The sequence below is a fragment of the Fundulus heteroclitus genome, chromosome 17, assembly GCF_011125445.2.
Source record: "Fundulus heteroclitus isolate FHET01 chromosome 17, MU-UCD_Fhet_4.1, whole genome shotgun sequence".
In the NCBI taxonomy this organism is placed as follows: domain Eukaryota; kingdom Metazoa; phylum Chordata; class Actinopteri; order Cyprinodontiformes; family Fundulidae; genus Fundulus; species Fundulus heteroclitus.
This window is the reverse complement of record NC_046377.1, coordinates 14639433-14666982: the sequence shown is the minus strand read 5'-3', so window position 1 is coordinate 14666982 and position 27550 is coordinate 14639433. Positions and strand designations below refer to the sequence as shown.

At 37.8% G+C, this 27550-nt stretch overlaps 1 protein-coding gene across 1 annotated transcript in view; it reads right to left on the bottom strand.

The window, feature by feature from the left end:
• Nucleotides 1–27550, bottom strand: part of cacna2d1a (calcium channel, voltage-dependent, alpha 2/delta subunit 1a) — a gene marked incomplete in the record, with an annotated part of 123005 nt that overhangs the window by 84363 nt on the left and 11092 nt on the right. Inside the window, 2 exon segments of the mRNA XM_036149334.1 lie at nucleotides 10066–10182; nucleotides 12092–12173. Of these exon segments, the coding sequence (XP_036005227.1) occupies nucleotides 10066–10182; nucleotides 12092–12173 (199 nt within the window).

Genomic DNA, 27550 nt, shown 5'->3' with positions numbered 1-27550 from the left:
TTGAGACTAACAGCAGAGACTAATGACCTCTTGTCATCCAGTGGCAGCCTAATAATGCACTTGCCAGACACTAGAGATCAGTGTCTCCACCATAATTACGCAGCACTACACTACACAACATTCGAAAAGCCTATTCCTTACTTACGCTGCTGGTTCCATCCTCTTCAGACAAGTTAATGAGCACAAAAGCTCCCAAACAGGCAATTTAGAGTTTAATACATGCAAAGAGTGAGGAGGGTGCTTGAAAGAGAGTTTTCTCATTTAGTTTGCCCATCGTTGAACCAAAATTTGGTAACAGGAAAGTAGCTAAGCAAAATTATTCACATTGGGAGAGGGACATCTGTTTATGATCCCCTTTGTAACCAAGCAACCCTGGTGTCATGGTTACCTATTGTATGCATGGTCCATGCACACTGCAGACCAAAAGCTCCCGGGACCAGATACATTTTATTCATTAACTGTCCCAGCGTAACGCAGGCCATCTTTCTTCTTGGCAGCTATGACTCAAACTAAAACCGCCTCTCAGTCTTGGTGGCAGCAGTCCACTCTCAATTAAGCAAATTTGGTTTCCCTTGATGGAGAATCACTGTGTGGGGGACTTAAACCAATGCAAGTCAAGGCCGGAAAACAACTGTTGTTTTTCTGTTTCTATTAAGGGATACCAATTTTGGTCCAGTCTCTGGTAGGCAGCCAACGTATTTGGAATCTGCTGCCAAACTGCTAATGCAATCCCAGGACTGAAATAACTCGCCAATCAAGCCTCAAATTTCACAGTCTGCCTTGTGGTCCTACGGCATCTTTTAACTTTGTTCCCTTTTCCTTTGCATGGTTGACAAGAAATTGTCTCTTGCTTTTACAACCCAAAATAACAACAACAACAACAATGTCCTGTTGTCATTTCACCACACATTTTCATGTCAAATTCCCTACTTTGCCAGACTCAACTTTCCAGTTCTTAGCCCTTTTTGGCCAATAATGAAAGTAAAAATACAAGTTCTCACTTTTAATGTACCATGTGTCTTCATACAAAGTCAGGCTTCAAATATAGTAATGGCAAAAATCACAGAGTGCAAGGAGATAGATGATGGATGGATAGGAAAACAGAGGAGTAGATGAAATTGGACGCACAAATCACTCAAATGGATACAAATGGATAACCGGATGCATAAATAGATGCATGGTGGCTGAAGTCCCCTCAAAATGTTCCTAATGACAATAGAACGTAATATTTTGGGCAGCTAGTCGGAGACTGCCTGATCACGTTTAGTTGAGAAGAGTTCCACAGTTGGAAAGGTTTTTAAAAGCAATGTTGCTGTTGACTTTAGGCATCAAAAACTATATTTTTTCTCGGCATCTGCTTTTTACATCAACTGGCTATGACAATAACACCTAAATATATATAATACTGTACATCTATGTAACCGGAACGTAGGTCAATTGGATCCTAAAAAATATCTGGTCTTTGCCAGGTCCAAAATGCATTCAAGTCTATCCTTAAAGGTGAAAAAAAAAAAAAAAAACATTGACTTAACACAAACATGAACTCAAAATCAAAAGTCCATTCAAACTATGTACGCTCCTTAAGACGTCAGCATGAAGAATCCTCATTAGCAGGAGTAACAGAACGGGTTTCTGCTTGGTTGTATTTGTCTCATTGTTGTAAAGGATTTGTGGCCCACTCGTGTCCCCACTGCTATTTCAGTTTATTGAGGTTTGCGGACGTTTGTTTCTGTTCAGCTCTCCTGAAGTCCTGTCACAGCATTCATCAGACTGAAGTCTGAATTTTGCCTGAGCTACTGAAACATGTTGCTTTAAATAGTCAGCATCAGCATAAGAAAACTGCTAAAAGTCCTCTTAATGGAGGTGGTTAGAGTTACTTCTGATTACTCAATAAATGCATTTAATCAGCAGCAGGTGCTACCCCCCCCCCCCCCCCAATTTTGAGCTAAAAGGGTGTACTTAGTTTTGTTTTTTTGTTTACAAAAAAATTACTGAAAAATGTGCTGTGCTTTCTACCACTTAATATTAAATTAGAGGTAGCAGGTATAAAATTAAGTAAAATAAAAACAACTCTGTCATAACATACAACCATATTTTGAGATCTTTACCTGAGTCACTGTCGAAGGAAGAATGACCTATTCCACAGAAAGACATTACCACGGCCTCCATCAAAGGCCGCTGGTTAAGAAGACCCATTCAATAATTGATGGGAACAGAGCCAGAGGAGCTAGAGGTGAACTGAATATCAGAAGGAGGCTATTTTCTGATGAGCCAGGTTAAAAAAAGAAGGCTGAGTAATTGTAATAAAAAGGGTGTCTGTGTTTGTCGAGTCTGTGTGATGTGAGTTCATTCACTATTAATCACACCTACACTGAGCTGTGGGAGATTCATGTAATGACTAAGACCAGTGAAAAAAGGAATATGGTCTGGGTCATAGACACTGAGACAAATCGGAAACTAAGAATGTGATGAAGCAAGAGAATGTTATTAATATTTCTTTTTGACAGAAGCACAATGAAGCCACATTTCCCTTATGTATAACCTTGTAATTTAAAGTTACAAACCTGAAATGACTTTACTGTTTTAAGCATTCATTTATAAAATTCACCAATACAATGTGGAAAAAGACACCTACCCAGTAAATTTAGATTCAAAAGTATTTTTCATCAGAAAGTTTGCTTCTGATAGGATCTCTCTCAATCAATAAAAACATTTAAATGAGAATCAAATTTGGAGGAAAAACAATTTATATTTTAAGAAAAAAAATAGCATCCCCAAAATTTGTTACAGCATATCAATGGGGAAAAAACAACTTTTTTGTGATTACAGCACCCATAGTATTGTAGATTACCAACTTTCTGCATGTCTTCACTGCTTTAAAAATGTATCTTTGGTGATGAGCGCCATGTCTTTGACATTGGAAGGCTTCATTAGCATCCCCCTAATCTCTTGCTTCCTCCACAAATTCTTATTACTTCATTATTACCTCCTGTTAGAAGGAACGTGCTAGTATAATTAAATACTGATTTTAATCGGCCAGGGGTATTATTAATTTTGAACTTTATACAAATAAAATGTTTTAAGCAGTTAAGGATTCAATGCTTATAATCAGGAGATCTACAAATAAAATGTCCTGTTTATATTAGAAATATATGCTAGGGATCAGAGCATCACTGATCAAAGCATGTTTTAAATTTTTTCAAATCTTTATACCTTCTGTTATTTTACTCAGTAAGCTTAGGGCTGTCGCTCGCACAATTATGCAAACGAATAGTGAATTTTTAAAAATATTTTAATTGCAGACAATTCGATTTCTGTCACTTACATTGATGTTATCAGGGATAATGTATTGGTAGCTGCAGCTTCCTGCCAGTATCATGTGACCTGGCTCTGCACTGTACACAGATATCCTTAGTACAGGGCAGAAGACATAAATAATGCCAAAGCAATACATCAAGTTTTGCATCCAGGGGAAAATATAATTTTTTCAAGTTTTGTTTGCTCACAATTAACTGGAACCACACAGAAATAGCTTGATATGTTATTATTATATACAGAGTTTCCTACCGCAACACTTCACCAGACTGATTTGCATGAAAACATCATCAGCAGGGAGCAGACAGTTAATTCAAGACTGAAGAAGCAATAAAAAGTTCAAAGAAAATCAAACTCAAACAGTAAAGCCACGTGAAACTCAGATGGAAAAATGTGAAAATAAGAGGCTTTATTCTACACCAAGTGAAAGGCCAAAAGAAGATAAAATAAGTTTCTGCCCATTAAAACCTTATTTATCAGCAAACAAGTTCCACCCCGTATTTTAGTAAATGCCGTTTTATATCTTAAAGATTCTAATCATCGAACCATTAGTGTTGCATTTCTGGTCTTGTACTAGGCGGCTAGCAGAGCCCTACCCAGCACCTTAATGTGAAAACTGCACACTCTACACTTCTTACAATGAGGTAATGGTGCTTTCCATTTTAGATTATCTCATCGCTGCTGTTTCAACTGTCAGACAAAAATCCAGTCAATGTTACAGTGCGTTGCAAAAGTGTTCACCCCTCTAAGCTTTTTACCTACTTTGTTACATTCCCATCTTATTTTATGTGATGGATCGGCACAAAATAGTCTAAGTTGGTAAAGTGAAATGAGAAAAGATGTATACAAAAAACAAAAAAAAAAAACAACTGAAATTGGCACGTGCATATGTGCTCACGCCCTTAGCTATCCATTGTTGTGTTTTTTGCGTCACAATAAAAAAAGTTATACATTTTCAAAATTGTAGGCATGTTCTGTAAATTAAATGCTGTAAACTCTGAAATCATTTTAATCCCCGGTTTTGAGGCAACAATGGACAAAAAAAACAAATCTAAAAATGGGTGAATACTTTCACAAACTCCGGAGCACATGTGGTTATGAAGCCGTTTCCATCCAGTGGTGTTGCCGTAGGAGCTTATAGCATTCCAGTTAAAAAATTACAATTAATACCATTCCTTGCTGCAGATAATTGTATGCCTGTGCATATTTAAATATATTATTGATGCCATGTTAATCTTATACATATTTGTGTAGGGGTTAAGGCACTGATTTTAAATAAATGAGACTGAATGATGAGCTTGGTGGAGTGGCAAATTCACATATTGTGATATAGGATTTACATATATAGCCTAACTAATCAGGAATTAGTCTATTGTGAGTGTTACAATATAAAAAGCTTTAGAGGAATTGGCAACTTCAAAGTAGAATGTTTATTTCCTAGATACAACGAATAAATCCACTACCTCAAAAGTACTTCAAATGTAACGAGAAGCTGCTTGAAATGCCAAAAGAAGACAGACGCCACTGACATGCACATATCACACAGAAGAAATAGAGCACAGAAATGAATGAAGGCAAAATCAAACATAGGACAACTGGAATGAAGTGTGACAAGAGACCTGGGCTGAAGTTACGGGAGAAGTTAAAGTCACAGGCGAAAAGCACATGAATGGAGGTAAATTCGAAAGGTAAAGACATGGAGCAGAAGATAAATAAGAAACGTGACAGGAAATACAAGATTATTTTAATAAGAATAACACCCAAGAATTGTAAAGTAAGACAGTTGGTACAGGTGGCTGAACAGTGTATTGGCAGCGACTGCCATGCAAAGTCCAAAAGAAGATGCCAAAATGCTCTGATTCATCCACAGCATCAAAAAGATCCAGTGGGAAAGTTAGAATCTGATGCCTTTTGTAGCAATTCACGCTGACTAAAAACTATATTATTCTGGCTCCTGACATACTTGTCTTAAACTGTTGTGAATGTAGCAGCTGTCTTAAGACTGAGGTTGTCTCTCTGCGTTTTGTGGATTTTTTTTTCTATTTAAGCAAAACCCATAAGATAAAACTGTGTTTTATGAATTTCTCGATTTCATGAATAATGGTCCACTGTTGTCCACACTAAAGGAATTAAAGGAAACAATGAACCTATTGTTTAGACCTTTTTGTAGTCATAACGGCTTCCACTTGGAAATACTGCCCTGCAAAAGTATTCATACCACTAACTTTCATCAGAACCTTTATGTGATTGACTAACACAAAGCAATGCATATTTGTAAAGGGGGATTTAAATGATGTTGTTTTTACATGTTTCACAAAGAAATATCCAAAAAGCGGGAAGTTTATTTTTATTCAAGTCCCTTTTTCTCTCACACACCTAAATAAACCATTCATCTTCTTCCATGTCACGTGTATAAGCAATATTGTGTTGGTCAATCACATAAATCCTAATAAAAAATTATGCTTTCCGTTTTAATTTGAAAAAAGTTTAATGTTAAAACTTTTGGAAAATACTTTATATTCACAGCATTTATCCAGTTGGGCTACATTCTTATGCAACATCAAAACAACTGATTGGGATAAAATTCTGGATTTGCTTCTCAATGTTCCATAAGAAGTAAATATTTTAACCTATTCTTTCCTGCCATCGGCATTCATTGGACTGGTGCTAACTTGTAAGCGTTTCTGCAGTCATTGCAAAGATTGCACCTTTAAGACTTGGGGATTTTAGTTGTTGCAAGAACAAGAGAAAAATCTAACCCTTTGGGCAAGGCATAAAAATAAAGTCTCAGTTTAAATGACCACAGCTGTCCACATATGAGAGACAGTGGGAGCACTACAATATAACGTAGTGATTAAATAGAGGTGACAGAATGGGCAGTTTGACCAACAGGAAATCATAAGCAGACCACTGATTGAGTAAATGACAGTCGCATCGTTCTATTGGAACTGCACTCACTGACCATTGTCAACAGCTCAGGGAACACACATTAGCAGATGCCTACTTTATTAAAGCTTAGCTAAAGGGCAGGGAAGCTGGCCTACTGTAGAGAAAATGCCAATCAGAGAGTTGGGGTCTTCTGCGCTTATTTCAATCATAATGCAGCCTGCAAAACACAGCTGCAGGTGGTGGAAAGACAGTCCAGTTTGAAATGGGTATAGAGGATGCCATTGTGTCATAACATGAAAAAGGAATCATTTTAGAGAGGGGGGTTAACATAAATGGCATTAAAACTGCTATTAAAATCTTCTGTTTAGGGAAGTCCCAGTGAGCTCAAACAAATAGTGCACATATAGTGTTTTTTCAAGGACATTATAAAACATAGTATTAATAGGACAAAAAATAAATAAATTGGTTAATAAACAAAAGGTTTATAATTTATTCTCTAAACTTACTAGCAATATGTACATATTTTAGGATGTCTTTCCATCACTGATTTGTCTTAAATACTAAACATGGGGTATTTTACTTGAGGTTAAACGACTTAAAAACAACTGACATTAAATGTATGAATTTCCTGTTTAAATTTTACTGGAAAACAAACACATCAGCATGTGTTTCTTCAGTCCACAGCCTAATCAGCAACTGTAAACTGTTTCCGCATCAGAGTAGCTAAAGTAAAAATTTTCCTTCACTTATTGGCCTAACAAACACTGTGTATAAGGTTACATATGCATGAAAGCTAAATATGACAGGGCTTTTTAAATAAAAAAAAAATTAGAAGAAAAACAGTCAAGCTGCTAAATGCTAAGGTTATGCAATTTTATTTGCTAATGTTAAGGTAAGTTCTCGTACATTAATCAATAATTATTAAAATCCTTACTCAACAAAGCAGAAATCCTTCAGACATAGGCAAATCCAGAAGATTTTCCCACAATCCCTGTATTTGTTTTACATGCCAGTGTTTAGTCTAAAAATATCATCCTCTAAAAGGATAAACATTATTGGGCTCACATAAATTTTACTGAACAATTGCAATTTAAAATATGAATCCAAACAAAATGAATGCCCCTTAAACCTGGGGGCATCAGAGTAGCCATTTTTTAGATTTCTATTCAATAAAAAAACATTTGAAAAGCATGTGCCCTTTTCCATCCACTTTACAATTAAAGGGACACTGTATTGATTTATCACAAAAAAAGTTCTGAATGAACTGTTTATGAAGTTGCTGACCACGCCTGGAGTGGCAACTTGGGAGGACCGGGACAATTAAAGGGGGGCCGGTCTGATATTTCGGCCGCTGTTCTCTTTGTTGTTTTTTACCGCAGTTCAGTCATGACAGAGTGGATCATGTCGATGCGCTGCTACTGCTATCCTACCACTATGTGGAGAATCCTCTAATGTTCTAGTTTCATTACTACTTAAACACCCTAAACACTACAACACAAACACGCCTGTAGCAAGGGTTTATTAAATCTTGTAGCACTGATTTTGATAAAAAAGAAAACATATGCACACACACACGATGGGCTTTCTGTTGTTTTGACTGATGAAACTCAGTAAAGATGCTTTATGCTTGATGCACGAAAATGAGATGCAAGGACATTTAAAACATTTATGCTCCATATGGCTCTTCCTTTGAAGTACCACTTTTCTCCTAGACTCTAGAGGGCAGCAAAGTGCTCCTAAACCATGCGTACTACACCCCACTACACGTAGAAGTACAAAACAAAGTTGTTTCCAACATTTAAGCCTCTTACCTTCTTCCGAGAGTTACAGTGATTGCTGTCCAGGAATTGCTAATTTGTTGATCACGGTGATCTTTTTGGGCCGAATTATAAAGATGTCTGTATTTACACACCTCCAGCCAGAACAAGCGCTTGCTGGTCCACCATGTTTTCCCAGGAGCACAGAGCAAAAACCTTCAGCTGTGCGGATGGGCTTGGAAACCAAAATGACGCAACGTGGCCGCGAGGACCTTGCGGCTGCATCAAGCATAAACCAGTAATGGCTTCTGTGAGTTCATACAGTGCGGTGTGAACAAGGATGAACACAAACCTTTTGAATTGTGTACAAACAGGTCAACATGGTTGATGATGACCTCTCTGGACAACATCCAAAAGATTGGAAAGATCAGAGGCCTACGGCAGACAGAAGGCACTCTGAATTTAAACTCATCTCACATCAGATAATTTAATTTCTTTCAGAGACAAAGTGTTCTTCAATTTGTGTTGAGCCCCAATCCTCTCCCTTCTACTTCATACAAAAAGGGAGAGCAATTCAAGCTTCAAAAAGATATAAATTAGCCTTATGAGAGACAAACAAAATGCCGGTGCCATGTTTCCTCTCCCCTCTGTACTAATGAGACACGCTCCCCCTTTTCTGGTAAATGCATTTACCGATATTTAGTTAAAAAATCCTGTTTCACAGGGCGACCGTGTTAACCTCTCAAGGTGCAACACAACGTCAGCAACTAATTGTCCCTCATCTCTAGGCGGCTATTGGGACACTTGATGTGGCAATCGATGGGGCTGGGACCATGGCAACAGGCTGTCAGACTTTAATTGGATATTTCTGGCACTACAAGTCAGATTGATTGAGACTGGGAGGGTCCGAAGTTCCCTATTCAGTCGGCTTGATATGATTAACCTCGTGAGCAATGAAAGGCTGTGCAGGGTCAATTTAACCTCCCACCATTTTTAAGTGAACATACACTGAACCAAAGGTCACAATGACGCTGATGTGCTGATGCTTTGCCATGTCTGTAGTTTAGTTCAGTGAGTCAACTCCATGTAAAAAATACATTCTGAGCTTGATGGGAGCAGCAGACAAAATAGTAGCAGTCTATAATGTATCTAACAATTTGAATGAATGAAATCTGTTACATTATGAAAAGATTGTCAATTTATCTGCCTGTGAATTCATCTCTGGCAGAGGATTTTAACAAAAATTGTAAATCACGACCAATCCTATAAATTTTCTGAATCTTAGTAAAAAAAGAGAAGATTTACTCCATTTACCTGTTGTGCTTTGCAAAAGTATTCCCACCCCTTTGACTTTTCAACTATTTTTCACACTGCAACAACAAAAAACATCTAAAACATTTAAGCAACTTAAATGTTTTAGATGTGTCAAGTGTGTTTTCTTTAAAGGTGGATTAGGTTATAAAGCAATACCCAAAGCTGATCATCTTGGCTGATCATCTTCTCACCTCATTTTAAACGATATTCTAAACATATATCCAAATTAACATGTTTTGTGGGGTTCGTACGAGCACTACACTTATGGAACCTCTCAGATTTTCATTTTAAGTAACTATTACTCTCAAAAGGAGTTTAGTGTTTTTCTACTCTTCAGGGAAATATATTCCAAACCCACCATGTGGTATGGATTACGTATAAGGAAAAAAAAAGACTCCAGATGGAACAATAGAAATGTTTTTCTGGAATTTGATACAAAACTTCTGTGATAACATTTGTGACAAAATGAAACAGCACAAACGGCTAGATATACACTGAGTGGCATCTTAAATACTGTAATCTATCTGCAGTCTGTCTGGTTGTGTTGGATCAGAGCATGCCTTGAAGCAGTGGCTGTGTGCCGCTGTCTGTTCTGAATTGAAATGAAGAGAAAGAGATTTTGCCGGCATCCTTTCTTGGGTTCCTGCCACCAAGCTGAGAGAGATGCTTGATAGGACAAACAATTGAGTGCTCACATCCAACAGGGGGTTACACAGACCTTAGTGAGCACAGTTCTGACAAAACCTTCTTAAAAACTTACAGGATAGCAAAAAGCGGGAGGAGATCTCACCTTAAGGGCTTCGGAGCGATTAGCCAGCAGTTTCTCTATGTTCTCTGCAGCCGTTTTCACCAGTTCTGCTGCATTGTTGGATTCCACGCTGAAGTATTTTCTGTGTTCATGATATATCTAAGAAAATCCCAAGAGAGACAGGCCTGGGTCAGAGATGAGAAGAACTTCATAGTGCATCAAAAAGTATAAAAATTTGAAATGAAAACAACCCAGTTTCTTTCAGCTGGAGTTATAATCAGGATCTTTTTACTCACTTAGACTTTTTGAGTCATGTATTTTTTCCTTCAGCTTCCTGTTTTTCTTCTGATTAAAGTACAGTTAAAGCTATCCTTAAATGGTACCGTCAGGTGACGTAACCAAACTATTTACTACAATACAGAATACGTTCCTGCAAAAAGAAGATGGCATAGAAACGCCAAATATCCAATTATTTAGCAGCCGGAAGGCATTCTACTGTCCTGCATTCAAATGGACTAAGGCACATGGGTGTATTTGCCTTTATGCTCTTTGCATCCAGTTGATTTAGTCAGACCACAAACGTAATTGTGTTCACCGCAGATTTTTGTGAAGCTTCAACGTCGACTGATTTTACCCTCAGATGGATCTGTGTGTAAGGTACACCATCTTGGTGGATTTAAAAATATCTGTGTTTATTTTCTCAAATATGAGTTTGCATGGAATTTTAGCCATCACTTGAAAACTTTATTTCCTTTATCTTGTCCGTGTGCATATTGTGCATGCTGAATGAATCATGTCACCCTACACATAACGAAGAGCTACTATAAATAGTATGTTGATGCTTTATTACAGATCAGGCCAAGGATAGAAGGTTAATTAGAGTGGAAGACCCAACAAATCACACACAATTATTTGAAGAAATAAGGTTGTTATGCCTATGCTGACAAAACATGTTGATGTACAAAAGTTTTCATACCCCATTTCAACTTGCCTCACACATCTAGAAACTCATTTGTCTTTGGAAAGACATGTATGAGAGAGCACCTAAAGTCTTCAGAGACTTGCTATGGATTCTCTCTGGGATTTAGGGCTGGGCTTTGACTGTCATTCTAATATGTAAGTATGTTTTAATTTAAACCAGGCGTGCAGTCCTTAATATATACCATCCTGAAAACCTTTAGATCATCTCTTCTCTAGCACCCCTGAATGAAATGAATGACTCAATGCCAGACATTTGCAGAACAGAACGACTGCCATTTGATTCAGGTCTGTTAGAACAGGGATGTATCTTAAGTTGCAGCAAAGGACCTCTAGAGGACTGGACCTTAAACCATTTCACTGTAGCGTCTGGATTTATGTTTATTTTTTGCAGCCTGCAATTGGTTTTCTTTCAGATTTGCCCTGTATTTAGCCTTTAGTGGGTTCCCTGTCCATGCTGAAGCATCATCTCAGCATGATGTATTCACCACCACGTTTCAGGGGAGGGATAGTGTGTTCAAGGTTGATTTGTAGTTTTCTTCCTCAGTCTTTTTGACTAAAGGAAACTTTGTTTATTTCCGAATCCCTTAATGATGCCATATGTTCACTAATGTTCTCCATCAGACATCTAAGGCTTTCATTGACTTTTTTTTTTAAGTATACTGAGTCTAAGTTACATGCAGGTTTATTTTAATTGCTAATTGACCGATTCAGAAAGTAATTTGTTGCAGAGGTTTTTTTTTTTTTTATATATGTATTAAACACACTCAAGATGGAACAAATGCATGCCACACCTTTCAGATTTTTATTTGCCAAAAACATTAAAAATACCTTGCTTACAATTTATAATTATGCACTACTTTGTGTTGGGGTGTCAAATTAAATCCCAATTAAATACATGTCAGTTTTAGGCTGTAACAAAAGTAAAAATGTTCAGGGGATACTTTGAAAGGCAAAGTGGATTTGGCAAATGACAGGAGTTGGGATCAAACCTGGGTGACGGGCACAGGCGATTGTGCTCATCATCCATCATAAAATCTATTTAATTTCACCATTTGCTGTCGGACGACAATATCAAAAGTACACTTACCTTTATTAGGTCCTGCAAACCACTGGCTTTGTCTGTTAATGTGATCAAGTCTTTTTGAATCTGGTCCACCCAGTCTTTTATGCTGCAAACAGAAAGCAAAACAAAAAGCTGTTTGTCTTATTCGGTTGGAAAACCACCTACATCACCACATCATATTACCAAGTAAACCAACTTGCTAAAATATCCATACAGACTCAGGGAAGGGAAGCGTGAAATATTAATGTTTAGTCAAGTGTGTATTGTATATTGCTCTACTTCCCATGAGCTGTGTATTAAAGCAAGGGCTTTCATGGTTTTTAAAAACAAAACTGTCATGGCCTGTGGGTTAAAACGCTACCTCATGCATTTTCCCGAAGATAAATGAATGAGACATACAAGGGAAAAAAACAATATTGAGTTTCTTTGGGGATGTGTGTGTAATTCTGCACACTAATGAAAGAACATATGCAACATATTTGAGTCAAATCTAATCCGTCTTTGCCCTTTTTATATTTCAAACCAGCTCAACCACAGGCATTATGTGACCTTGGCATGAGGCCTTTGTCTATTACTATGTGTAAACTGTTAAGAGAACATCTAAACAGCTGTAAATCACATTTCCCCCTCTGTGACTTAACAGATAATTATGAGGACAGCAGTGCCTTATAGAGTCACTGACATCTACTTCAGTTATGGTTATGCATGTTTGTGTACAAGTGTGTGCTGCATCAGCGCTTTCAAAACAATGGTGAATCTCTACTCTTTAATGAGATAGCAGCAGTATCCTGCAAAAGTATATGTAATGAAAGTCCCATTTTGTTAGTGTTAAAAAAAACAAACAAAAAAAAAACCTTGTTGCATTTTCAGGACTTTTATGTGACAGACCATCACATTGAAATAGTAAAATAAATTGACCCATGTAGCTTTTGCTGTAGGCTTAGGGTCATTCTCTGCCCCAGCATCAAGTGTTTCCTGGTCTCAAACAGGCTTTCTTAGAGTTTTTATTTTTACTTTTTATTATTTAGCCTGAACCATCTTCCCATCAACTCTGATCAATTTTATTGTCCCTGCTGAAGAAAACCACCCACACAGGATGATGAAGCCATCACAATGTTTCATTGTGGGAATGGCGGGTTCGGGGCCATGTGTATTTTTGTTTTTCCGATAGCGTTTTGCATTTGGTGCCGAAGCGTTTGGTTTTGCACTTCCCTGACCACAGCAACTTCTATGTTTCTGTTGTGTCTGTTGCATAGTTTGGGGCAAACTGCAAATTGGCGGTCTTCTAGTCTTCAACAAAAAAACAGATTTGTTGTGATTACAACTACAGGTACATCTAAAAAAAAAAAAAAAAAAAAAAAAAAAAAAACCTTCAATAATGTGAAAATTTTCAATATTTTTGTCAGTCATTTAAAAAAATTAAACTCATTAATAGAGTCATTAAACAGTAAAACATTGGCAGCCTTTACTTATTATAAAAACCTGACATACGGTGTCTGAAAATTAGAATGTTTTGAAAAACTATTGGAAACTCATGGTGTCACATCCTTATCAGCCAATTAATTAAAAAGAACACCTGCAAATGTTTCATAAGCCACTAAATGGTCTCGGTCTGGGTCAGTAGGCTACATAATCATAGATAGACATTGACATGCTCCACAAGTATGGTAAGCCACTAAACGTCATTGCTAAAGAAGCTGGTGTTTCAGAGTGCTGTATCCGAGGATATTTGTTGAAAGTTGTCAGGAAGCAACAGAAATAAGTGCAGTTTTGAACAAGCAAAATCCATAGCCACTACACAATACAAATCCTGCACACGGGCTACAAATGATTCATTCCTCGTTTTCTGAAGCCTGACATTTTAATTCAAAATATCCTTTTTTTAATTGACCTCATGTAATATTCAAATTTTCTTAGACACTGAATTTTGCCGTTTCATTATCTGTAAGCCATAATCATTAAAAATTAAAAGAAATACACGTTTTAAATATTTCAATCCATGTGCAATGAATATATATACTGCAAAAGATTAACTTTCTGGGATAGTTTGAGATGTACCTGTATTAAGTTTCTGCCAATAGTTTCTCCCTTCTCCCTTCTGAGCTGTGAATCTCTACAGCTCCTCCAAAGTTACCATCCACCTCTTCTGTACTTCTTAGATTATTGTTCTTCTTGCCTGACCTGAGAGTCTAAGCGGATGGCGATGTCTGGGTAGGTTTGTACATGTGCCATACTCTTTCCATTTTTGGATGATGGATTGAACTCTGGGATGTTCAAAGCCCAGACCCGTTAGGTGTTCTCCTTGGTCTTGCTGTTGGTTGGTTTTTAATGTGAAACTATGCATACTGTAAATCCAGCTGTTCTGTCAAGATTTCAGGGGCTATAGTATTACCTACTGGACTGTATTTATGGATCAATGTAAAACCATGTATCACTTGCCATCCACATCAGAATAATTCACTTTGATGGTCTGTCATATACAATTTCAACAAAATAAAAGTTTATAGTTGTAACATGAGAAAATATGGAAGAATTTAAGAGGGAGTGCCGTATTTTTCGAACTATAAAGGCACACTTAAATTCCTCAAATCTTCTCAAAAATTAATGGTGCACGTTATAAGTGATTAAGTTGTGTTTATCGACCAATTTTATGTGGTACAATGTGCTCAAAAATCTGTTAAATGCATAAGCAACGAAACTGCTCCGCTCATTGGACATTCTGAGCATTACGGTACAGTGTGTCACTACCTGATCGGACCCCTGAGCTGTCTAGACATTGCAGTCGGGCAGTCTTGTAAACTAGAAGTGCATTCATGTAAGGCGTTCTGCGCCTGGAGTATGTGCTAGCAACAATAAACCTAGTAAGATAATTCAAGATAGAAGTAACATTCATTTCGGCCTTATGTTAGAAACAGGGCAGTGTAGTCCAACTACTCTGTCCTCCCGACAGTTTTAAGTGATATTGTGCAGCTAAACAAGCTGGTATTAATATATATTCTTGTGCCTTGAAAGGATGGTTCCAATTTTGTTCAAAATTTTAAACTAGATGAACCTGCTGATTATTTTATGACAGGCACTTTGTTGATCAGAACCATACAAAATGTCAGCCAAAACAATCCCGACAGGTGAACAGATGCTACCATGATGCATCGGTTACCCCGCCTGCTGTTTCCACATTTAATTTTCTTCCTGAAGAACCATTCCTTCTCAGCATTTGAGATGATCTTTACCTCTATGAAAATGCATTTAACGTTTCTGGGATGTGACCACTGTTTGTGTTATCAGATCCAAAGAAAAGAAAAAACTGTGTAATATAACCAGTGGAAATGTGTGGCATAGCAGGCATATTATATTTAGCCTTCCAAGAGACAGCTGCAAGTGGCCCAGGTCAAATATAGCATTAACCTAATGTCAGCACATTCTCCTTTTCAAGCTTCTGCAGCACACTTCTCACTCACCCATGTCAGAGGTTTAGAGAAAGTACAGGCAACTTACTGTAGTCCTAATCAAACAGGATCTGTAGGTTTACATCTTGGAGTTCAAGTCGCATGAATGTAACTTCAGAGTTCAGCAAAGTTTCCCTGACCATTTTAAGCTGCTGCAAGCTGAGCTTTTAATCATGTAACTTTCCAACTATCCTATACGCATTTTTGCACAAAAAGGGAAGGATAGCAGGTGTTTAATAGGAAAGGTGTCAGTTATGGTTACAATTAATGATTTAAAACATTTAGGCTCCGGTACCACTGCAGGTAGATGTGGCCCAAATCAGATTTTTTGCAGCACAAGTGATGAAGTCAGACGTTTTAGAACCAGTGGGAACGCTCAGATCTGGCCCAAATCTGATCTTTTCAAGTCACGTTTGAGCCCCTCCATATGTGGGCCTGAATCCGATTCACATCTAATCTTTTTGAATGCTGCTCAGTGGAGACACTTTGGACTCCATTGACACTTAGACTTTAGACCTCGTTATGCAGCAAAACGACTACTCAAGACAGTTCCTATAGATTTGGATGAGGGACATAAATGGCTGTGCAAATTATCTGGATAATCCTGCACACGGAGGGTTTTGCAATGACAAAGAGGGTTTCACTCGTCTCAATCCATTGTATTGCATTTCACCAGGGTGGAGCGCTTCATAATCTGCCCCCGCTGCAAAGCGATAAAAATGATTGCGACGAGTGTCCTTGGTTTGGAGTCATAAGTTGCCTTCGACTTCCTAAAGTTATGAATTAACTTGGCAAATTGTTACAAAAACCCTGCCCCACCAGTCCTGGTTGCGTTTATATCGAAATTTTACATCAAGACCAGCAGTGGGAATTTAGCCTTAGTAATCACTTGTTGGCTCAATTTAATAAGGAGAAAACAAACATTAAAGTTCCTTCAACATTCTACTGCTTTAGGTTGATTAATTGTATCAGCTCACTTTCAAGCTTTCATAGAAATCTCCCAGCCACTCTAACCACTCTACCCTGATCTAACCAGTCTGCCCTCAATACCTTTACACAGAGTTGAGAAGGTGTTTACTCTTGGGGTCCCAGAAACTATTCAGTAAACCTGGGCATCCATCACAGATGATACATGTAGACTCAAGGTGATATCTTCTTGTTACGACACAGATTGCAATGCAGGACAAATTGTGTTTTATTTGCAATGCTACTTCCTCGATGCTACAGTGTAATTTACAGATTTATCTTCAAGCGATATACCTGAATTAAAATCTTTATCCATGTTAGCGTTGATGGATGAGATCAGTGCTATCCAGCGTAGACCCTTGCAAAGATATTCATGCATCCCAAACAAGTACAGCTCAGTTGTTTGGAGGACCACATTTATATATCTAACAACTGGAGAGTATCTGTGAACATCCAGTTTTCAGCTTTGGACTTTAATTAGGCTGTTCTAACATATCAATGTACTTTGATCCAAACCCTGCAAATTTACAACTCTAGCACTAAATGCCGGGCTGTAGCCAAACTGGAAGATGAACCCTTTTCTCAAGTCTCAACTGTGTTTCAGCCTCTAACAAAATGTCAAAAACATTCTAGGACTTCAAATACTTCTTAAATGCTCTGTGACATATTTGATCCATTTTGTAGAAAAAGTAGATTTGCCATATTCCACAGTAAAACACAAAGTGAAGGTAAAGGAAAAGACACCTGTTTTTATGTAGATGTTAAGTAGCCTCCAAAGAAAACCTGAAACTACTTTTCAACAAATTAATGGGCAACAACAAATACTTGGTTCAGTAAATATTTAAACTTGTGATAGCAGGACTTTCCCCACTTATTCGGATCCCTGTTAGCCATTGTACCCTAATCCTTTGGGAAATTAGAATGCGGTGGGGTATCAGGGAAGACGAGAATGGAAAATGGAAGAAAACAACCATAAAGGCTGCAGAGTGACTCGTCTAGAGGGGCTACAGTTCCCAGGGTTGGAAAAGAGAGGAATCGTGTGAAAATCAGCCAAGAGTGAGCCCTGCTGGGATGACAAGCCTCTTTTGTCTTCTTAAGCAGACATTTTTTTTCCTACGAAAGAATCGTTTGAACCCATTTTATCTTATTATACCTTTAGAGCTCTTTGGTCAGTTTATTGTGTATTATGGGGGTATATAAATAAGAACTGACTGATAAGTACAAGTTTGTTAAGTGTTGTTGATGCACTTTTTTGATGAAACTTACTAGAGATATTATCGGAAGCAAGTGGTTTCAGATGCCGTTGAATTTGCAGTAAGATTTTAGCTGATCACTGGAATCCGAAGATTTTAACCTTGAGTCGCCTGACCAAATCATAGAGTCAAAATTTTGCTATAAGGACCAGGTACTGGTTGTACTTCTTGCTTTCACTGATCTTAAATGGATGATGCTTTTAAGTCAAATCAATTCAGCTCTATTCAATTCCAAAAGGTATTTATACCAAATGGGAAATTAAATGTACCTGAAATAATCTCAAGTTTCTTCAAAGAGTCATTATAATGGCTGAAGGCAGGAAGGATGCCCTTTAGTTGTATTACAGATGTTCTTCAGATGCACCGTTTGATTTTAGTCATATGATAAGGATGCTCTGGGTTGTCCATTATATTCAATTTATGATGCCTCCTTTCTTTGCCAGTTTTTCTAAGTCACTGGCTCTGATGCTGCTACGCCAACGGATTATGGCAGAAAAGATTGCACTTTTCAAAGACTTATTCAAGATCTGCAGCATCTTGTTGCAAACACTGAAGGATTGAAGTTTTCTAAAAGTAGTACAATCTACTCTGTCCCTTCTTATGAACAGCTTCACAGTCCCCTCTGCAGTCCAGTCTGTTGTCCACCTATTTATAATCCTCTGTCACCACCACTTCTCCTCCCAAGATGAAAATAATGTTTGACATATTCCTGTTTCTCTTGAAATAAGCATTAATTCTTTGTTTTGTTCACATTCCAAGTGAGATGATTGCATCCAGGCCATGACACAAAATAATGCAGTCCACCACTTCTCTGCACTGTGTGTGCCAATGTTATGGGGGCAAGAAAACTTAGTTAATGAAAACAATGAAGGCAGAGAGTTGTAGCAAGTCATTTAAAAAGGAAAATTTATTTTTTATGACATGGCTGCATTTTACTCTGGCTGTGAGAGAGGTCACCAATTACAGCTAAACAGAAAGGTCAAATGTCTTACAGAAAAGTTGCTCGCTTTACATTTTTGAGCCTGAGACCTTTTAAAAATTAAAAAAAAAAATCTTTGACAAGAACAGTTCTTCCACAGCCAAAACTCTGATAATGGGTTTTGGAAGAATCTTCCAGCATTAAAATAAACACTAAATATTGCCAAGGCACCAGAAAAGTGGCAAAACAAAACATGGAGTGGTTTAGAAGGTTTCCTGACCTTGACCCTTGCTAAAATCTGTCAGGAGAACTGAAGTATTTAGGCTTCCAAATAGCAAATTTTTTTTTAAGGTTTTGAGTAAAGAGTAGTGGGACGAAATCCCAAATGAGATGTATGAAAACCTGGAGACCAAGTACTGAAATGGTCTTCTTGTTATGATTGCCAAATAAGGCATTCCCACCAGGTCCTTCACGTTCAAATAGGGATCAAGTGATTATTTTTCCCAATAACATTAAATTGTTTTTACTTTGATATATTACAATAAAAAAAGGTTTTACATGATATGAAACTACCTTAAAAACAGCAAGAAATCCAGTGAGTCAATACAATATTTTTGTCCACAGTTTTATATATAATTTCCTAGCAAGATGCATTCCCATGGAGTGTGTAACAAGTCTAAGAATAACTCCATAGAGATGCCGACAGCTCATTCATTGACCCTGCTGCTCACTTAGCATTACTTACTAAGCAAGCAGAGTGTGAAATGCTGAGGAAAAACCAAGACCCACTCATTGTTTACATGAGAGGTCACAGTGACTTCAGCCAATGGTTTATGAGCAGCAGCACTGATGCCACGGGTGTTGCCTTTGACCAACGCTTGTTTTTGAACCACAAAATGGCAATAACTAGACAAGAAAATGCATAAGTGAGGGAACCCATAAAACATTACTGAACATAATGCATGTGATTAAGACAAAGCATTTATTTATGGGATATTCTAATAGCAAACAAAAACTGACAATTATAAATAAAAATGAATAAAAATTATAAATAGAAATAAAAAGAGGATTTATATATATACCTTTTTATATACACTCTTTATTAATTTCTATTTATAATTGTCAACTTTATTACTTAGTTTTTAAATGTATTTATGCATGTCTATATTTTAATATTCGTGCCTGTTTTATTCTTCCGTTCGATATTTTTACCACATTTATTTCTTCCCCTCTATTTATTTATGCCGGTCCTTTTTCCTCTTTCTTTATGCAACTCCGCCTCATTATGCAAATGAGGAGGGGTGGTCTCAAGTGGGAAAACTGCATCCTATTGGTTGGTTAGCATCAGCCTTCCATAGACTCTTGCTGCATAACCTAGTAGGTAAGAGGTTGTTTGCTTAATTACAGCTCGTCCCATTGATTTTTGTTTTTAAAAAGTTGATAGCTGTTATGTTTTATTCATATTGATGTTTTTCACAGTTTGTGCCTTCTGCTTCTGCCATGTTTCATTGGCTCTTACTATTTATTTCTAATTGCTTTTCCCATTACACTGACTTTTAAAAAAAAAATGTCAGGGATTTAATTGCAAAGCCAAACAGCACAGAATGCTTGTGGGCACACATTGCTTAGAGGCCAATTACAAGTAATCCTAGAACACAGGAGTAAAACTTTAAGATTAAAAACTAAAGGTCTCAAATATTTTGTCTTATATAATTTTTTTCAATTTAAAAATCAACAAAAAAAAGCTAAATAAATTCTTGTTAAGCATAGTATGGCAGTGTATTTTAGGATTTACCCCATAGTTGCTAATGGATTTCTTAATTGCATTTAAATATCAGATGTAGACTGGCGACCTGTCCAGGGTTTACCCTGCCTCTTGCCCGTTGACAGCTGGAGATAGGCACCAGCACTCCTCGGGACCCCACAAGGGATAGACGTCTTAGATAATGGATGGTCAATATAAGATGGCAGGAAGTCTATTGTTTGCTCTGTGTCTGTTCTTTTATTTTTAAATTCACCTTTTTTCTCCCCATGCTATCGGCATACTTTTATAAATAAGACAATAATGACAAGGACAGAGTAATTGAGGAATGTCTCGCCTTAAACCTGGAACTGTCTGCTGTGAAACACTATTTTGGAGCTCGTGGCATTTTGATGGGACCTGAGGTTTTTGCTTAAGCTGTTGGACCATACAGACACATCGTTTTATTCTCGTTCTTTAATTTTTGGGATTTGAGGACAAGTGTTTGTTCCAAGGTGAGTGCATCTGACAATGCTCTCTACATACAGGACGTCACTCAAGGAAGCACTTGTACTTTTACTGTTGGACAACCTGTGTAACCACCATTTGTAACTAATGTGAAACAGTCCATGAGTTTTTGCCATTATAAGACCCCAATTTCTCCATAGTAGGACAAGGTATCCATCTTATTTCAGCTGGCATATGATGAAAACCTTTCAACCAGCCAGCACAGAGACCTATTTGAATTTCAGAACCTTTTAGCCCTGCAGAGTTTCATTACATTCTGCTTGACATCATCATACCACAGCTCAGATTGAGGGTAGAAATTAATGCAATGAATTTACTTCCATGAAGGTTTATTCAGCTCAGACAGAAAAATGACCCTGCATATCACCATTCAGCTGCAGACACTCACTGTTATCACCATCACATCATTTCCTGTGGCGTCCTAAAATGAGTTAAACACTCCGCCCCTGTTGGGCTTAGAGCCGTTTGACTCCGAAGTAACAAGCAGCACGGATACCTGCATATTGCTGCTCGGTATTTACAAGTGTTACGCTGTTTGACAGCAGATATCATCCCAGGTTCATTAACTTCAGAGAGCTGAGGACACACTTGGTTGGAGTTTAGACACGAAGGCTTAAACTCTGAAAGGATGATATTAAAATTTCATTATGTTTCTTCCATGTCCTCAGCATGTACATTAACGCATCAGTGAGTTAAATGCCGTGAAATTAAATTACAAGCCGCACAAGAATGTGCAAAACGATGCAGCACATAACATCTTTGGACCAGTTACCAAACGAAAGAAAGAAAAAAAAAGGAAGACAATGTGCTGTCATGGATGGGACTTCCTTATCACTAAATGACCTCACTTGTATAAAAATAGTGTCTCTTACTTTGTACAGTGGCTAAGGAGAGAACAAATAGTCCCTCCCCTCACTAACGACTCTCTTAAATCAGTCTTTGCATGTATACGAGTCCACACTTGTCTTTCAGTTACTCGTGTTCACTCCTTTAAGGAAAAATAGGGGCTTGTCTGTGGGTCAGAGGTCACCAGATGGTGGCACTAATATTAAATTGATGTGTGTATCAAATATCAAAAATACATATACTACCCCTAAAAAAAAATTTGAAAACGCAAAAGAGAGTCATTTTTTTTAAACACTGAACAAGGCTTTAAATACAAAGCTGCTCCATTTAATGGAGGGTAAAAGAGAATATGTTAGCTTCACTGCTGTTGAATCAGATTATGTATTCAGTTGTTCTAGGTCAGCGTTTCCCAACCCTGGTCCTCACGACACTGTCTTGTATGTGTTAGATGTTGCCCTGCTTTAACACACCTGACAGATGATTGCAGTTCAGTGACAGCCTGTTAATCAGCCATAAATAAAAATCAGAAGTGCTTAATCCAGGGAACATCTACAACATGCAAGCGGTGTGCCTTGAGGAGCAGGGTTGGGAAAAACTGTTCTCAGTAATGGCATAAGTTAAATGTACACCCCTCTTTAGGTTCCATGGTACTGTTCTTGATCCTTTTGAACTGATCTTGAATAAAGATGTATAGGGTTGTGATTAGAATGTTAGCCTCACATCATACCGCTGCGCCAATATGTCTTTTGCAACAGAAGATGCAAGAATCCAAAGGACTGAATGTCCACCAACTCCATCTTCTTTGCAATTATATTTTTGACTTAAAATCAAATCCATATTTTTTCTTATAATAAAAATCTATCCAAGACAGACCCTCTTAATCTCAGCGGGTTAAGCTTCAACGCGTTGGGTTTGAAACTAAGTGTTCTTGTGATCATAGTAATTTAGGATCTAAATCTGTTCTTGGACAAACAGGCTGAAACCATCATGGGTAGTACAAGATACACACAAAGGAGGGAACGTTTGAGGGTGTGGGCAAGAATGTAATTGAACCACTTGGGGATAGCAAATAAGAGCTCTGCCTGAGAAGCAATGTAGCTGATAAGCCGTGGGCTTGATGGGGCTCTAAAAAAGGACAAAGCCATTTTGTTGACTTATTCTTGTTCTTTTAAGCCTGTCTCAAAGATCTTGCAATATTCATGTTGAAAAAACTTTTTTTTCTTAGTATGTTGTAAAAGCATATCTGAAAATTTTAAATTTGTAACAAATATAGTTACATGGTTTATGTGATTGACCAATATGAAGTACTGTATGATTTTCATGCAGATGGATAATTACCATGTTCTAAGATGAAAAGTGTGCTGTTTTTTATATTTAGCTCCCTAAATAAAACCCGGTCCAACCCATTCAGAATGCACCAAATTACATTTGTTTTGCACCTGTACACTTGTTTGTAATTTGACCTCAGAATAAACCTAGCCTAGCTAGCTGTTCTGTGAAGGCCACAGAGGTTAAATTACATTGAACAAACAACATCATGAAGACCAAGGAACACACAGTGGCATTGTGGGAAAGTATATAGTAGGGTTATGTTATAAAAGCATATCCTGAACTTGGATGAACTCATGGCACCTCTTACATCCATCCTCTGACAATTTAAAGCATATGGAAAAACTACAGATTTACGACGACATGTCAGACCACCTAAACTCAACAGGCCAGGAAAGCAGAGCTTTATTTAAAGAAGCAAAAATAGTACTATGGTAACTGCGGAAGAGCTGCAGAGGATCTGTCGGCACTATTAGTTTTGCATGCCAAAAATCTGGCCTTTATGGAAGAGGAACAAGAAGGCTCAGCAAAAATGGAGAAGCTGGTCAGAGTTGATGGGAAAAGAGATGGAGGTAAGGATTTTGGAAAAAGCATTTTTTTTAACCTTAAAGTCTCTCTCTAGATAAAAAAGAGAGGTAAGGAAACACCTCAAAATATGTACTCTACAAAGCATTAACACAGAAGAACTGAATACTAAAACACACCAAACATTTTAAACTATAATTTTCCTTCCACTTTCTAATCATGCTACTGTGTGTTAAGAAAATAATTTTTTTTTTTTACTCTTTTGCCACTGCAATTTTACATTTCCACATCCTAAATAGGCCAATTCATTGATGAGTTGACAATGAATACATTTACTCAGTTTATTTTCTCTTACCCATCACCAATTACCTGTTTAACCACAAGGTGCAAAGGCGATAATATTTCCTTGTTTACCGAGGTCAATAAAATAATTGCAGGCTTTGTGAATGTCTCCTTGCACTGTTATTATCTATGGCAAACATTAATGTCTCTGCCTCTCTCGTTCATTTTCCTCTTAGCAAACCAGCTGGAACGTTTTACAGCAACTCCAGTTCCTTAAGTGGAAAAGCTGTGTTTAAGTGAAGCCTTGACAACCATAATTTCAGTGCTTTATCAAGCCCTTGCATTGACTGTATAACAGCAGTAGATGAGCCGAGTTGACATTTTACGAGACCATTGCATTTGATGGGAAGTGTTGGTAGGCAACCAAAGAGCATGTGTGGTTTACAACAAGGGCAAAACGCTCCAGTAATAAACTTTTTTTTTTATAAATGTATTCTTTTACACATTTGTTATAACGGTCCCTGTGTCCTGACAGTAAAACAGGAGACAGATAATCTGTAAAAAAAAATAAAGCTCCTCTGCCTCCTCCCAATGGTCTTACTGCCATTTGCAGAAATACACACCTCTCACTCAGAAACAACCAATCAGAGCTAAGAGGAATGTCTAGCTCATATTGGTTGTAAGCAGTAGCTTTGTTTACATACCCAAATTTTCACTATCGGATTAAAATGTATTTGGATTAATTAATCAGATTGTATAATTTATATGGGCACACAATCAATTAATCCCATCATATCCCACCTGGCTTTATTCGGAATATAACCACTCTGACATGTGCAGTTATCAAATTACCCTAACAATAAAAAAAAACAAGAAGTAGTACTTCAGTCTTTGCTAAACTACAAAAATAGTAAACAAACCAGTATTAAATTAATTTATTTGACTTCCGAGCGCCCTGGTTGAGCTTGCACGATATTCTAACTACTATTGAAATTTTACTGAGTACGCAACAATTTTGAGCTCTTATTTTTTTTAACAGGTTGTATCGGGAGCCCTCGCACATTTACGTCGGGCGCACATGCGCTGTTTATTCCGATTACATTTGTCCATGTAAACATAGCTATTGTCAATCACTTGTGTACGCATAATTCACATCCCGTCCCTCGCACAACGCTACTGTTATTCAAGCTCAACATTGCCGGTGGATTGCAGCTATGTGGAGAAATGGTAGAAAAACAACCTGCTTTCACAGAAAAACTGCCTATTTGTGGGGTGGCACCTGCTCAGTACATGGTTTCCTCAAAACCCCCTACTGTAGCTTTGAAGATTGTTTTGTTTTTCCCGTCTCATTTTTTGATAGTGGGAAGGGAGCAAACTGATGTCTTCTTGTGGACAAATCCAACTGTTCTAAGTTTTCAGAGAAATATTAATTATTTTTGCTATTTTTTACCGAGCTGCAACATTAGATATAGAGATTATTACATAGTGGACCATCATTTTAAACGTTTTCCATTTCTGATGCTTGTTAAAATTTGAAAGTTCAAGTTTCATCTCATCACCATTCATTGAACGCTGAAATATAAATAAATATTTCCCTTTATAGTCACACGGAGGGGAAATGTGTCACCGGTTTTAACCCTTCCCTTAGGGAGCAGTGTTCTGCTGCACTGAGTGGCGCACAGAGGGCAAATTGTGGTCAAGGGTCTTGCTCAGGGACCCAACGTGACAGACTTTGAGTTTCAAACTGGCGACCTTTGTTGCTTTCCCAAGACGCATACTCCCAGCTCCCTAAGCATTAGACTACCATTCCCACTGAAAACTAGGGCTTTGGCAATACCCGTCTCCACCTCAGAATGAATGGGGCCGCCTCCCACGTCTGGTTGCCCCAGTGGGGTATCGGTACTTGGACCTGGGAGTATAGAGCGTGTATGGAGAGTGTGACTGTGTACGCCTTCTACTCTATGTCTTTATGTTGGGTGTGTGTGCAGGTATGAGGGTGGGAAGTGTGATTGTGACTGTGTATGCCTGTTTATCTGTTGGGTCTTGGGCTACTCCCTCTCCTGGAGGGGGTTTTAGGACTTGAGAATTGCACACCTACTAGGATTGAAGTTTATGATTGATGAGCCATATGACTTGTACTAAAAAAATTTAAATCTGACTCACGACTCTTTATGGTGGTGTAAAAAAAAAAAAAAAAAGGTTTTAATCCCCATTTGCTTTGGGATTCTTTCATAGTGAAGACTATATAGATGCACCGAGACAATAACTTTGCTTGAGTTTACCTTGGAGCAAAGATGAATTTTCAAATGGGCAAAGAGGGCTTGCGCCCTGTTCAGGGTTTCCGCTATATGTAATTGATCGTGGCGCACCGCCACACCTTCAGAATGAAGTTTTTAAAAATATATACACTGTATACATGTTAAAACAATGTATAGCATACAATATATACTTGCCATGTATTATCTATTGCCTATATTTGCATGATTATAGTAACCATAACCAGAGTTTGAAATGAAAACTAAATATTAAACGTTAACATTTACCTTATTTTGAAAACCCAACACCGCCTACTCTTTCCTGTCTGGCTGCAAAGCTGGCTAGGTGCAACCGGGCAGTGTACTGCTATTTGGAGGGAAAGAAAACGAGAGAAGACAGTCCAGTGTTCCCAGTGAGCGTTGTTGCTAAATTTACTAACTTTCTTTCAAAAAGCGACTAGCAACAAGTTTAGCAACTTTCTCCTGTGTTAATGGCAACTTAACGTGAAAGCACCAATCGTTCTGGAGTCACTGTCTTGAGGCAACCCGGTGCTTACCTCGCTCCATTTTCAATTAATCATGCATGCAAAAAAGTACTGGTGATCAGGCCCTGGATTACAAAGCGTGAAATAAATATGACATTAATGAAGTTTTTATTGTCTATTTTGTCTCTGAAACTGTTGTACTAAAATAATTCCCTGAATTTGATTCACACAGCTTCAATCACTCGTTCACTTTGTGTGCCTCTGATAACTGTCTTTTTCGTACAGTTTATGTAGTGTGGATTCAGGCAATGTATTAAAATCCAGAAATGATTTCATAAAGGTCAAAAGCTTCTTACTCCTACAGCATTAGCATTAGATATGCCTGGGTCACAAATTTATTAACAAATATGCAAATTAGATTATGACATTATGAATGAGGGTAATGGTCAGTACGACACAAATGTTTGAGAGCAACATAAAGGTCAGTAAAACTCTTGAATGTGCGTCAGCGCAGTTATAAACCTCCGGAACAGCATAGCTTAATGCTAGCTGTTAGCTTGACGAGCAGCCCCCCCTTCGAGCTGCACGATGCAACGCTCTGCTGCGGGAATGCATTCAGAGTAGCAATAAAACGACACACCATTCCCTTTGATCTCCAGTTTACTTAGAGACACAAGACTAGTGGAAACCTAATCATTAGCCACTTGGAGTGCATCACATATGTTCTGGGTACTGCATTTAATACAATACTGGTATGGCAACTGCTCTGTGGGGAAATATGCCAGGTGACAGAATTACATTTATTGTAGAAGGCACCTCTTAATTTTATAAAGGAAACCACAATATCCCACGTTTATAAGACGCTGTAAGCAGCAGGCTGGGTTTGCTTTTTAATAAACGACAAAGTA